This window comes from Hemicordylus capensis, chromosome 2 (assembly GCF_027244095.1).
Source record: "Hemicordylus capensis ecotype Gifberg chromosome 2, rHemCap1.1.pri, whole genome shotgun sequence".
In the NCBI taxonomy this organism is placed as follows: domain Eukaryota; kingdom Metazoa; phylum Chordata; class Lepidosauria; order Squamata; family Cordylidae; genus Hemicordylus; species Hemicordylus capensis.
The window spans coordinates 187,330,319-187,344,056 of NC_069658.1; the positions used below are offsets into that span (position 1 = coordinate 187,330,319).

Consider the following 13,738-nt stretch of genomic DNA (forward strand, 5'->3'; position numbering starts at 1 on the left):
GAAGCACAGAGCGATATATGCACACCGTTATCATGATCAGTTACTGGATTGTCACACTTCAGACCATCACTGGGGGGCAGTGGAAGGAAATGTTCGTTTGAATGCCTCCTCACATTAGACTAAAAAATAAAAAACAATGCACAGAAGTAGCCTGTTAGGGAGAGCAGCTTGATTCTGCCCCCCCACCCCCCACCCCCGTGTCAGGGAGTTATTTTACATATGGGACCATTCAGTTAAGTATGCCCCCAACCTGCATTCCAAAGTGGTACAGTTTTGCAATCGATGCACCATGGTAGCTGGCCAACTGTACGTTTCAGTTCTAAGAAGCCATAAGTGAGGGGAGAGGGGACCAAAAAAGCTTAGAGACGTGTACCTACTGGGGTTGAATTGATACACTACCTCATGATGATAATGTGCAACATCACTAGGGATCAAGTGACCTCCAAACCGGTTCAAAGGTCCAGCAGCAGGAACAGGGAGGGTGCTCTTACCTTTCCGCTCATGTTTCCCCCACCAGTGCTATGATAAAAAACGATCCCACGAGGCGGCAGCGTGCCTCCTTGCCGCCCTGTTGCAAAATGGACTGGAAGTGCCCAGTGCGTGTGCGCATGCACATCACGCTCGCATGCATGCGCACAGGGCACTTCTGGTCCATCGCACACTGGGGCAGCAAGGAGCTATGCTGCTGCCTCACGGGACCGTTTTTTATCACAACGCTAGCGGGGAAAACGCGGGTGGGAGGGTGGGTAAGAGCACCCTCCCAGTTCCTTAAAGATAACACCCCCACAACCCCACTGCTGTCGAACCGGCCACCACCGGTTCTGTGCACATCCCTAAACATCACTTTCCAGCAAATACTGCTCCCTCCCTTGGGCACAAGGATATATGTGACATATATGAGATATGCCACTCCCATCCCATTGATGCATGACATAAGAATAACTCCATTGGGGGAATAATAGTACTATTTTCTCACCACTCTAGCCAAGCTAAGCCTGGACCCATATCTTGGACTTCCACGCCACATGTTCCTTTTTCAGTTCTTCAGTCTCTCTCCCGCCATCTTTTACTAATTATAGATTGCTTTATTGACAAACAGCACTTACACTGAACTTCAATTACAGCCCTCCCTCAAGTCTCTTCAAGAGCCGGGAACACCCAGATATAACCAGTAAAAAGGATCTTCCCCGCTTCCAAAATCCAGGCTGAACAGAGTCTGTGACAATGTCTCCAAAGAAGTCGACCTTCTGGGCCCTCTCATCGATTACCAACATGAGCTGGGGAGCCAGACCAAAACAGCAATAAACAGGACACCCAGGATGGCAGGATAAATGATTACTCAATGTGCTCTCCTGGCATCCATTCCGGCCTGCTACAGCAGCCCAGCAGAATTCCCAGCACGCCTTGTTCTTCCCCAATCTAGGCCCTCAATATGCTCAAGGCCAAGCAACTTTCCCAAATTGTCCGTGGGCCTAGCGGTGCTTCTGCCTGCCCATGGCAGGCTTAGCTGTGTTCAAAAGTCATCGTCGTCACATATATCCAGGTAGACGTCAAAAGCCTCACGATTGCAGTTGCCGTCTGGAGTGAAGACATACTTGTGGAAAGTACCATCCACACAGATAGCTGCAGGATAGGAAAGAGAATTGAAACACTCAGGACAGGCTGTGAACAGAGCTCCCAAAATGCAACTCCCATGGTGATAAAATAACTAACCACCACCTAAACAATAAGCATTCTGTTGTCCTTTAATGGCACCCAGAATCTACCACCCATGGCAGACTGTGTCGCCATGCCTAATGGTAGGGGTGGCCCTCGGACACAGTTGCAGCTGCCCCTAGTAACTTTCCATGCAGCCAACACAGGGCAAAACAGTTCACCTGTATACAAACATCAGTGCCACTTACCGATGACTGAGTTGACATTCTTGGAGGTGTTCCTGCCAAAAGCACAGATGCAGGCAGACTCAGCCGGCACAGTGAAGCTGGCTAGACTCCACTGAGAATCCACGTACTGGCCTATCATGGGGCCGACTTTTCCCACGCGTGCTAATCTGCAAGACGAGGAGGAGGATGACAGTCAGAATGGTCCAGTGGGCAACACTTTCCCTTGTGGGGTGTTTACCCACTACTTACGCTGAACGCCGATTTAAGCGGGTGTCTTTTAGGGCAAAGATGTGGACGGTTCCTTTGTCGCTGGAGGCACAGAGGAAGGAAGAGTCGTGACTGAAGTTGATGCTGTGGGGAGAAGAGAAAGTGAATCTGAGGCTTCGTTAATGACCTCTTCCTTCTCCCACTACTATGTCCACTTAACAGCAACTGCCCTGTGAGAAGGATAGGAAATGCAGCAAAGAGTCTCCATTCTAAAGCCTCTTGCTGAAGCCTCAGGAAAGTACCTGGCCCCATGTAGGACTACGATTTGTCACTCTTTTTAAAAAAAGAGTATTTTTAAAGATCTGCAATTGAAGAAGAGCAAAAGTTTTAAAGGCTGCGATTCTCAAACTGAAGTTCAACGATGATCTGCAATACACTTTTAGGTGGGCCACCGAGACAAGAGAAATAAGAGGACGACACTAAAAATCTCGTCCAGAGCAAATGCATGAGTGAATGTGAAATTTAAAAATACAGCTCAGCCTGGGGGAACAGGGTGGGCATATTGCTAGGCTGGCAAATATACTCTACATCAGGGCTGAACAACGACAGCCTTCCAGCTGTTGTTGGACTATAACTCCCGTCATCCCCAGCCACCATGGCCAATAGTCAGGGGTGATGGGAGTTGTAGTCCAACATCTGCAGGAGGGCTGAAGTTGTGCAGCCCTGCTCTATATCATTGGGACATCTGTCAACCAGCCAAATGAATTCTCCTTGAACAGCAGTGCCCCACTGACCAGTGTAACAAGAGGCCTGCTAGACTGGACCAGCAGCCCAACTAGTCCAGCACGCCAAGTCCAACCGCAGCCCAAAGGATGCCTCTGGGCACTCATAAGCAGGGCATGGATTGTTCTCTCTTATGGTTGCCAGCTTCGGGACTGACTTCTCTCCAAGTGCCCTCCAAACAGCTGTTTGACCTGCAGCAATGAGCGGAGGTTAATGTTCAGCTCTATATCATGAAAAGCTTCACCTGCCAACTGATGTGGATCCAACCTCTATGAAAGACAGAGGGCCAGGTGGGGGCCACTCGTTGTCAACCCCCCTCCCCGATGCTGCTGTTTGTCTCCAGCACTTTGCACTGAGAGGTCGACCACCTTTCATGGAACAGGGAGGTTTCATTTAGCTACTATCTTCTATGCTTTGCCACAGCAGCCAAGCCCGGCAGTGCCTGCACACCCAGGACAGCTGCATCAGAGTGCAGAAGGCATCTACTTTACGGAGCAGCAAAGAGGGAAATCTTAATCTGTCCGTGTTTCAAGTGCACAAAATAAAAACCCAACACACAACATCCTCCACCCAAATGGGGAACAGGGCCGGCGGAACACGGTAAGCAGGTTCCGCGGGGCAGGGGGGTTGCGGACTTTGGGAGGGCGCCTGCAGCTCCCATCCCCATGCTAGGAGAGGCCCCGCACTAGCGGGCAGGCACATGGCTGACTGTGCTTCCGAGGCTCCGGGTCCGAGCAGCCTGCCCCGCTCGCTGCCGTGCTGGGGGCTCGCTCCCACCGCAGGAGCAGCAAGCAGAGAGGCAGCACATCTCACTGTCCCAAAACTTCTGGGTTGGGTGTCCCATCCCACCCGCCTCCACATCATCCGCTGTCTCAGAGACAGACTCCGGGTAGCCCGGAGAGAGCCCTGCCCTGCCCAGCACTACAGTGCATAGTTACACAGAGTCAGAGGCTGCAGCCTGCAAGAAGCAGCAGCAGCAGGACAGAGAGAAGGGTGGCGATCGTTGTTTCCCCTGCCTGTGTGCCGCCTCGGAAGCTTTCAAAATGAAAGCGAGGGGTGACAATGGGAGAAGGAGGTGGAGCAGCCTCAGTCGCTCCCCCCCGCCCCCCCATATCAGGAAGCCTGCCAAGTGGCAGCAGGTGACACAAGCCCAGCCAGCCAGCCCGGGAGCAGAGGGCAAGCGTTCAAAACCAATAATACTTGTGGCCACTCGACTACTTTCCATATCTCAAGACTCAAACCAAGTTTCCTCCTCACGGCTAATTCCAATCAGACAAGACAGACACGGAGGAAGAAAACCACCAGCAGTACGTCACACACTATCCTATCCTCATGTTGAGCAGGGGTGGGGAGTGTTCTTCTAAAGCTCAGCCGGATGGTCTGATGATCAGCAGCAGTCATCTGGTGAGAACACAAACCTAACTCACGAATAAATGGTGATTCGTGCTGCAATGTTTCCCCACCCCATGATAATTGATATTAGTGCAGCAGAACTGTGGTTTGAGGTACAAACATGTCCACACAACCCCCCCAACCCTTTTTCTTGTTCCCAATGCTTTTCGGGATCATTCACACACAGCCATCACCCCCCACACCTCCTGCTTCTGTGCCATTCTGTTTAACCTGAAAGAAGATGGACTGCACTCGTTTTTGCAGACCATTTGCTGTGAGCTGCTGCAGTGCTACACATATTGTCTTGATGCCCATTAAAAGACTGTTTAAAAAGGAAAATAAAACACCACCTTTGGTGGGTTGAAGAAAGGAGCAGGGGTTGGTGGTGGTAAGTTGTAGTGAACTTTCAGGGGTGAGGATGGGACGGATTAGAGAAGGGCTAATGGGAAGGGGGAGGGGAAGCAACAGGATCAAGCTGTGTGTGGTTTGATATTCTTATCTGTTAAACAAAAATGGTAAACACAATGAATTTCAGTGCACAAAGGGTACGGGTTTTGCTGAATCGTGCCCATTTTTCTTCATGGTATTCCTGCTTTTGTGGAAGAAGCAAAGTAATACACTTGTATGCTTCACAAAGTATTTTACTGACAGTTTTAAAGACAGGAGCAGCTATCATATCGGGGTTTCTGTCCAATATATTCAACTAGTAGGGGGTGAGGTCTGTTGTTGGTTGGGAAAAGTCATTTTGCATAGATTGCACTGATAAGAGGATGTAAATACAGGTAACAGATTTTTTTAAATTAATGTGCTTGCAAAAGGAAGTAAAAGAACAGTTTGAAATTTGTAGGATTCATCTACAAATGTTATTCATTTTATCTACAATTTGTCACACACACACAACTGGCATTTGGGTATACTGCCTCTGAGCATGGAGGTTCCACACAGCCATCATGACTAACCGCCAGTGATACTTCTCAGAGAATTTGTCTATCCTCTCTTAAAGCCATCTAAACAAGTGGTCATCACCACATCCTACGGCAGCAAAACATATTCTGCTCACTGTTTTAAAAAATTTAAGAGGGGGCTCCGATTTATAGGTTGCGGGGGGGCACCAGAAGCCCTAACACCAGCCCTGATAGTGAAAAACAGTATTGTGCAAAATGGCAAGTTTTAAGGATCACTACTTGGAGAGATGAAATCCCATCTGTCTAACTGGCTGTGTTACTCCTCTCAGTAGGGGTGTGCACAGACCATGTTTCATGCACCAGTCCAATGGACTGGTTCAGCCCAGTTCAGCTGAGCCTCAAACCAGTCCGGTGGTTCAAGGTGGCGAGCGGCACCTTTAACAGTAAAGATGGAGGGTCTTACCAGCTGGACCACCGCTCCAAGCAATATCCTGCTGCAGCAGTGCCTCCCCACCACAGCCTGTGCACGGCTCCGTCACTCACCTGACCTCTGCGCATGCACAAAGGTTCGGCGAACAGGTCTGCTGGACCGCAGACCGGTCTAAATTCAGACCGGTGCACGAACCACAGTCCATGCATACCCCCACTCCTCAGCCCTCAGAACAGGACAGGCTATACCCAGTAATCAAGACAAACGATGCTTCCTCGGTGTCATGAACTACCCTCACTGCAATGCCTCAGCAGTAGTTTTTCTCGTGTGCCAAGCTTCTCTGCAGCCTCAGAATGGTTCTTTTCTAGAACACCAAGGCATCAGTCTCGAATAGAGGTGCCAGCTCCTCATGTAGATTCGGTGCCTATAACTTTGAATGCTCCAAGGCACCAGGAGAAGCTGCAACCCAGACTTCCACTTGTCCTCTCGCCCAGCCTCACCTCTTCCTGCAACAAGACACTGCTTCTGCTTCACAACAAGCAGGGTGAAGGTTGTGCAAGAGGACTAGTGAAGGAATGAAGCAAAACATGCAGCAGCCACAATCTCGCTCAGAGATCTGGTCCTTTCTGAGTGAGGACTTGTGCAGGGTTGGGAGTGGGGGAATTCTCACCAGTACAAAGTTGCTGGGTCTGTTCCTCTCCTGAGCTCCACCAGTTTTTCCTTGGTCTGTGTATCAAAGAGGCGGATGAGGGTCCCTTTCTTGGAGGCAGAGGCCACAACGGTACCCTGCTGGTTGAGAGAGATGCAGGCAATCTCGCTCTGATGGGCATTGATGGTGAACGGAGCGGAAGAGGTACCTGGCTTGGTGCTGGACAGATCCTAAGAAGGGGACAAATAAAACAAAAATGGGTGACCCAATATCCAGCCTCGCTTGCTCTCATTTATGCTGAATGGAAGATGTGGAGTCAATGGGAACCAGTGAACAAGAAGCAGATCTTTCACTTGGAAGCTCTCAATTCAAGTTGCAGCTCAGGCAGGCAGGCAGGCAAGAGGCCCAGGCTGGCTCAGACACAATGTTCCCAATCCTCTAAACCAGGAGTTCCCAACCTATGGTGCTCCAGATGTTGCTAAACTACAACTCCCATGATCCCCAACTACAATTTATTGTGGCGGGGGATGATGGGAGTTGTAGTTCATCAACATCTGAGAGTACCACAGGTTGGGAACCCCTGCTCTAAACCATGGTCTGGAGGATCAAGAACTTGCTGCAGGCTTGGGCACTCTCCTTCCCTACTCCAATTCCCTCTCTGGCTTCTTGGCTTGATCAAACCATAGCTTGCCTGAACATAAGAAGTGCAGTGGGGAATGGTTTCAATGTGTGGTTTCTAATTCTGATTCACAGCACGTCACCGTTTGCTTAGTTCAGATGTAATCACAAGCTATGGTTCAATCAAACCAGGAAGTCAGGGAGGCAATCAGAACGTGTGAGCCAGATGCTCAGGCATAAATGGCAAAACTGCTATTTGGTGAAATGGGTGAACCGAGTCTGCATGTCAACCCTATTGATTTATTATTATTTATTACATTTATAAACCGCCCCATCCAGAGGCTCTGGGCGGTATACAATGCAAGTCACAGTCCCTCAAACTGTTTCTCATGTACAATAAAGACCTACCTCATATCCAGGGGTCAGTGCAATTTGGAATTGCACAAGTGGAAGCATAGAGAATGCAGTTATTCCAAGACTCAATTTTATTTTAACTTTATCATAAAATGTTTTAACTCAACCTTAATTTTATTTCTAGCTCTTAGGGATACGAAGACAAGCCTGATAGCACACTGACGCTGCCTGATGAAATCTCAGAAACCTTAGGGCAGTGGCTGGCTTTTGGACTAAACCGAGTAAGATTTCCACTTGTCAGGGAGTGGGGCATCAGTACCCTGCACAACCATTTGCCCATCCCCATGGAATAATACATGTGCAAATGCAAATGGCCTTATCTGCACAAATCTCAGGTGGCATTTGGCTTCTGCATCATTTTCTTATTTCTTATATACTTGCTGCATATTTATACTACCTAATAAAGTTTTTCCTCAAGAAGGTTTACAAAGTAAAACAAACCATTAAAAGATCAGTCAAAATAGTGGCATGGGATATAGTGCCTCTGGTACTGGATGTAGCCCTCTTTTTTTGGTTTATTTGTTTAATAAATTTGTATACTGCTCACTATCAAACTCTCTGGGTTTTTTTTAATGTTTGGAAAGGTTCTTGTTTAGTCCAAAGATCCTCAAGCTGGAGCCACAGCATTTCTGAATAGTGGTGTGCACAGAACTGGTGCCTGCCAGTTTGAAGGTGGTGGTGGGGATATCTTTAAGGAGGGGGGGAAGAGTGCTCTTACCTCTCCCGCCGTGTTTCCCCTGCTGGGTAAAACTGTCTTTTAAAAAGGTCCAGCAGGGCAACAGCATACCTCCTTGCCACCCTGGGGCCTCCTCGGACCAGAAGTACTCAGAAGTGCCTGGTGCACGTGCACACGTCGACGGACTTTTGAACCAGTTTAGAGGCCCAGGGCCTCCGAACCGGTTCCATGCACATCGCTATTTCTGAATTCTGCCGAGTACCAACCACAGTCCTAGGAGCACAGTCCAAAGCTTTAAACCATGTTGTAACAAGCCAGCCCTCACTGAGGAAGTGGCAATTAGCTGTTCTCCCCCTGCCTGCCCACCCCATAAGCCCCTTCTCTCTGCATACTCACCACGAGTTGCAAACTGCCACATTTGTGCCCAGGGAAAACTAGGAGCTGCTTCTCCAAGCTGGGACAGAGATCACAAAGTCCTAAAGTGCAGAGGAAACAAAAAGAAAGGCAACGATCAGAGATGAGCTTGTTTCTTATGAACACAATAGTTCAAGGGACTGTGAAGGGGGTCTGCTGCCATGAGGCGGAATAAAGTGTGTGTGTGTGGCTAGTGCATGTGTGATGGGGGTTCATACCTTTGGGGTTGTCCCGGGTGTCAAACTCAAAGAGTTTGGTAGGGTTGTCCGGGAAAGAATAGACATAGATTCGATTGCGTAGGACAATGATTATCCTGGAAGGGAGGAACAAAAACATAGAACTTGGCAAGATGAAGAGATCCAGAACACCACAGAGTACATATGTATATGCGAGAGGTGTTCTGCAAAAGGTGTACCTAGTCCTGGAGAACGCTGTTACATTGACAAAAGGTTGCTCCTATACAGCAGCATACACAAAAGCAAATGTTTTTGAGCATGTAAACTTAATGGCCTACGTACAAACTAAAAATCACACGTGGAGAATGCTTCTGCATGCTCACAAGTAGGAAAGGTGATATTCAGCGACCTCCCCCTTTCCTCTGCAGCCACCTGTATGTCCCGAGAAATATATTCCTGGAGAGAGAAGTGGATTTTGGGGGAGTTGCCAAAAATTGCCTCTCCCCTCCATGTGCTTGTGGAAGCATTCGAGACAAGCAGCTCTTTGGAACATAGGAAGCTGCCATATCCTGAGTCAGACCATTGGTCCATCTAGCTCCAGACTGGCAGTGGTTTCTCCAAGGTTGCAGGCAGGAATCTCTGTCAGCCCTATCTTGGAGATGCTGCCAGGGAGGGAACTTGGAACCTAGATGCTCTTCCCAGAGTGGCTCCATCCCCTGAGAGGAATAATATCTTACAGTGTTCACATGTGGTCTCTCATTCAAATGCAACCAGGGTGGACCCTGCTTAGCCAGGGGGACAAGTCATGCTTGCTCTCCTCTCCAGCTCTTGATGTAGGCCAGTTTCTTTGTAGCCATGGAACACGGGGCTGATTTGAGACCCCCTGGTCCTTTTAAGCTTCAACTTGCTAGTAAATCTAGAGAATATATTGTGCATTCCAGTATGATATGTTTAATTCTGTAACTTCTGTTTATGTTGGATACTGCTACTTTTTACAGATGTTATTAGTGCTCCCTTTTTATTATTACTCTAAAGTTGTCAGTGCTGTCAAGTTGTGATGGTCCCAGCTTCAAAAAGTAAAACCAGCCTATACTGGGTTCAGTCTATGCAAGTTGCACTGATATGCACAGCAGATTTTTAACAGCTGAATTTTCTTGGGTGCAAGATTTGGATTTTGGGACACCAAATACAGATAACTGGAAATGAAGCAATCAATCTATCTATATCCAAGTTCTTCCTCTAGTGTGAATAACACATTCATATAATACTTTGTCCCAACTAGTCCCTGGTATCAGGTGAGCTTGATTTAATCCCCATACATACTTGTCATGCCTCATGCGAACTGCCAATGCCGGCTTGGTGAAGGTAAACTCCAATACCAGCTTGTCTTTGCCCTCCTTCCCTTCACGGGCATCATCCCAGATCAAGACTGTAATGAAGGAATTGAACACAAAAGAAGTAGAGACACAATGAGGAGAGTGTGTTTACCCGTTTGGAGGTATGAATAAGTTGTTCTGGTAAGAACTAATCTGCCTACTTTCCTTCCACTATAATCTTAGTTGATAATTACCATCCTCACAAGTTAGCCCATTTCAGCCTTAAATGTTCACTTGTCCATCATCTTGAATTGGGCTGAACGACATCATCACAAACTATGCCACTGAGGCATCCCTGTGTGTCCCTACAGCTGTAGCAAATTTGGTTCAAACTGGTTAGGTGGTTCACACGTTAGCCCACTTGTGCCTCAAACGTTTACGCGGCCACCATCTTGAATCAGGGTGGATAACATCATCACAAAGTATGCCATTGAGGTGTCCCTATAACTGTCCCAAATTTGGTTCATATTGATCCAGGCATTACAAAGTGAATAGAGATGGACGGATGGAGACACATACACCTGGGTGATCTCATATGCTTATTTTCCTTAAGGAAAGTAGGCTAAAAACCATTCGTCATTTCAAAACCATTTCATCACTGATGAAAATCCAGGGATCACAATGTGAGATCCCCTTGTTCTGATCCATTAGACTCCCTAGATAGATACACACCTGAGATCTCCGAGAATTTGGGGTTGCCGCCTCCACCCACAATAGCCAGAAGGTTGGACCGGTGCAGCATTTCAACTAACCCCACGCTGCCAACCTGTTCATGATCTGGTAATTGGGGAAAGAGAGAGGCATGTTTAGAGCCAAAGCTAGATGCTTCCACTCCTTGAGCTAGCCAGCACTTGCATCTTGCCCTAGATGCAAGCACATGCACATGCACACGCACACGCACAAGGGTGGAGGACATGGATGGCCCACAATCCCATTTTCTGGCTCTTCCATTTCTTACCAAGGTGCCCTTTCTCCATGAGAGGTTCCACATTATAGATCCGGACACCAGTCTCCATAGCACAGCAGAAGCAGCCTGAGATGTGAGAGAGTGAGTAGATCAAACTCCTACCACAGGAGGTGGTATCCCCCCTTACTACATTCACCGACTGTATGGCTGCTGACCATAGTATTCCAATGCTCCTGTGCAAGGCGAGATAGTCCAGGGTGCCGACAACCTAGGGGTGAACACCTCTTACTCCCTGGGTCTTGTTTTAAGCAGCAGGGTGTAATTATAGTCAGGTTTGAGGGAGGATTAGGCCTCAATTAGAGTAACTGCTTGGAGGGTTGGCATCTCCAAATAAGTCCTGGGATAATCAAATCCCGTGGCCCAAACCAGAGTGAGGGGCAGGGTTTACCCAACAACAGCCTATAGAGGAGTAGGGGAGGGTTGTGTGAGAGTTCAGTTCTTCCCTGGAGGCCTCTAAGTGAAGTCTGATCGGCAACTACTGTAGGAAAATGGGAATTTAACATTCTTAGTCTGGGAATCAACTGAGAGTTCCTTACCTGGAAGTAAGCAGGAAGGATAGGGACCAGTTTAGCTAGACACATCAGGGAATTTATCTTTGTTTAAGTGCTTGGATCTGACTACATGGTTCTTGTAGTTCCTGGGGAAGAGTTCTATTTGAATGGAAGCAGTGATGGTTGATGCCTCTCTAATTTTCCTGATCATCTAATTTTTAATAAATCCTTGTTTTTACAGAGCGTCACTCCTGACTGGGTCCTGCCCTAGTCACATGCTCCTAAAGCCCTAAGACTGCTCAAGCCTTTCTTGTAAGAAGGGGTTTCCCACTTTACTCTCCCAGAATATTCCCTTGGAAAGGTGAATCTGCTCAGATAGAAAGTGGATGGTGGCAGCCTACCCACAACTCCTCGCAGCTATAGTGGAGGAATTTTGTATTCCTCATCCCCCTTTTGATCATTACATGTCTAGCCCTTGATGCTGCGCTCACAGTGCCTCCTCTTACAAGCCACACTCCTCTTAATTTCCCTAAAGAAACTGGGTCCTGACTCCTGGTTAAAGGGAAATAAGTGGAGAATCTAGACTAGTAATCCAATAGTGGGAGATCACTTACTCTGATCTTGGTTGAAGCGCAGGCTGTTGACCCCTCGTTGCTGTGCCATGATGAGCCCTGAGGGACACCCCTCAACAGGGCCAGGCACACAGGGCTTGTCTGCTTTATTTGTTTCCTCCCTTGCTGTCATGATGGGAAGAGGAAGAAGCCAGAAAGGAGAAACAGACACCAAGCAGCAACACTAGCTCAGATTGTGACAGAGCAACCCTTCTTCCCCTCTATAGACCTCGTCACGTGTGCTTCTATCTCCAACTCCACTAGAGTCCTTTATTTTTATCTTCCCTTTGCCCTGTCCAGGTTTAGTCTATACCCCCCACAGCCCCTCATACTTCCTCCTTTGGCCCCAGATCCTCTTCTCCCAAGCCTACTCCATGGGGTGCAGCTGCACTGCCAGCTACTTGGGCCTGCTGCCCTTCCCACTTCCCCGACCTCTTGGCCCTTGATTCTGTTATACACCATATCTTGCCCTATTGGCTTCCTCCATCTCTTTTGGGCAGCTCCCTGCTACAAAGCGTCCCCTAAATCCCTCCTTCTGACATTATGCCAGCCTCCCCCGTACCCCGCAATAAACACAAAAAGCAAGCCCACAGGCCTAAGCAGCCAGTCTCTCGCTGCCCCCAAGAATCCTATTGCCTCCTATCTCAGTGCTGCTAAATTTAGATCTCTCAGTCACTTTGCCTTCTTCCCAACACTTCCCCTTCGCCGCCCACCCGCTCTGCTCTGCTCTGCTTCCAGCCGCCTCACCTGTAGTACTCCCAGCCTTCGCAATTCCCTTATTTACATCCAGTCGGTCTCCGTACAGTAAACACAAATACCCAGCCCCGGGCTTGTAGTGTCAGACCATAGAGAGGAAGCATAGAGTGCCCCATCACGTGATCCAGGAAACGCTGAAGCTCCAGAGGAGGTTGGAACGTAGTAAGAGCTGAAGCTCTAGTTCCAGAATCAGCAGAGCCGACGTTTGCCCACGGCGGCCATTTTTCATACTGGCATCCCCAAGTCTTTCATCGCCGGGGACTCCAGTTTGACTTGGGAAGGAGGTTTGGAGAAAACTGGAAGCTGAAATCTTGGTTTTAGCATGGCTGTCACGGCAGCGGAAATGTACGCTACTGACTGGATCTTCTTCTCAGCTAAATAAGTTATAAATACACTAACCAGTGTGTAAACTCGATCGAACTGTTAGGATTTTACTTGAGTTGAACATGATCAAGATTGTACTGTACCTCCTTGCAATTTGTCTCACAGAGCAACTGAGAAAATACCTTTTAAATGCAAGCCCCCTCCCAGACCCTCAGGGGATTTTGCCTTGATCTGAAGAGATTAAAGTAGCTGTTTCCCTTTATGCCAGGGTTTATGCCAGCCTTTGCATAGTTGGAGCACTTGAAAGTTAACAGGGTTGCCAATGTTCCATTGCCTGAATGGGACATGGTGTGGGGGAGTATGCCAGGGTAAACAAGAGCCTGAGTAGCGGTACTGTATATATGTTTGTATATGTTTAAACCACTTGCAACTTAAATTTGTTACAACTTAAGATTGTTTCTCCTATGCATATCTATGGTTTTATAGCAAGAGAAGCATTGTTAGCCAGTAAAAATAGGCTTCACACACATTGCTTACATGATTTTCATGAACCTGATACCTGGAGAATGGTAAGTTAACCAATCACTGATGGCTGTTAATTTTGTTGTTAATGCCCCCAAATAGAGGACTATTGGCAACCCTAAGCCTACTGCCCACCACAATTAG

The 13,738-nt window shown here is 48.0% G+C and overlaps 1 protein-coding gene across 7 annotated transcripts; it reads right to left on the reverse strand.

Moving 5' to 3' along the window:
• Positions 1-1,064: 1,064 nt before the first annotated feature.
• On the reverse strand, positions 1,065-12,891 carry WDR45 (WD repeat domain 45). Of its 7 annotated transcripts, none has more exons than XM_053297034.1 (11): positions 12,740-12,891; positions 11,996-12,114; positions 10,882-10,956; positions 10,596-10,700; positions 9,871-9,976; positions 8,590-8,684; positions 8,354-8,433; positions 6,271-6,479; positions 2,133-2,234; positions 1,905-2,050; positions 1,065-1,623 (listed from the first exon to the last, which is right to left on the reverse strand). In XM_053297034.1, the coding sequence occupies exons 2-11, from the start codon at positions 12,042-12,044 to the stop codon at positions 1,514-1,516; spliced, it is 1,077 nt and encodes a 358-aa protein (XP_053153009.1). In that variant the 5' UTR covers positions 12,045-12,114; positions 12,740-12,891; the 3' UTR covers positions 1,065-1,513. The 7 variants fall into 7 exon arrangements, with proteins under 7 accessions (XP_053153009.1, XP_053153007.1, XP_053153006.1 ...); XM_053297032.1 differs by having other exon boundaries at positions 11,996-12,118; positions 12,740-12,888; XM_053297031.1 differs by lacking the exon at positions 12,740-12,891 and having other exon boundaries at positions 11,996-12,733.
• Positions 12,892-13,738: the final 847 nt, after the last annotated feature.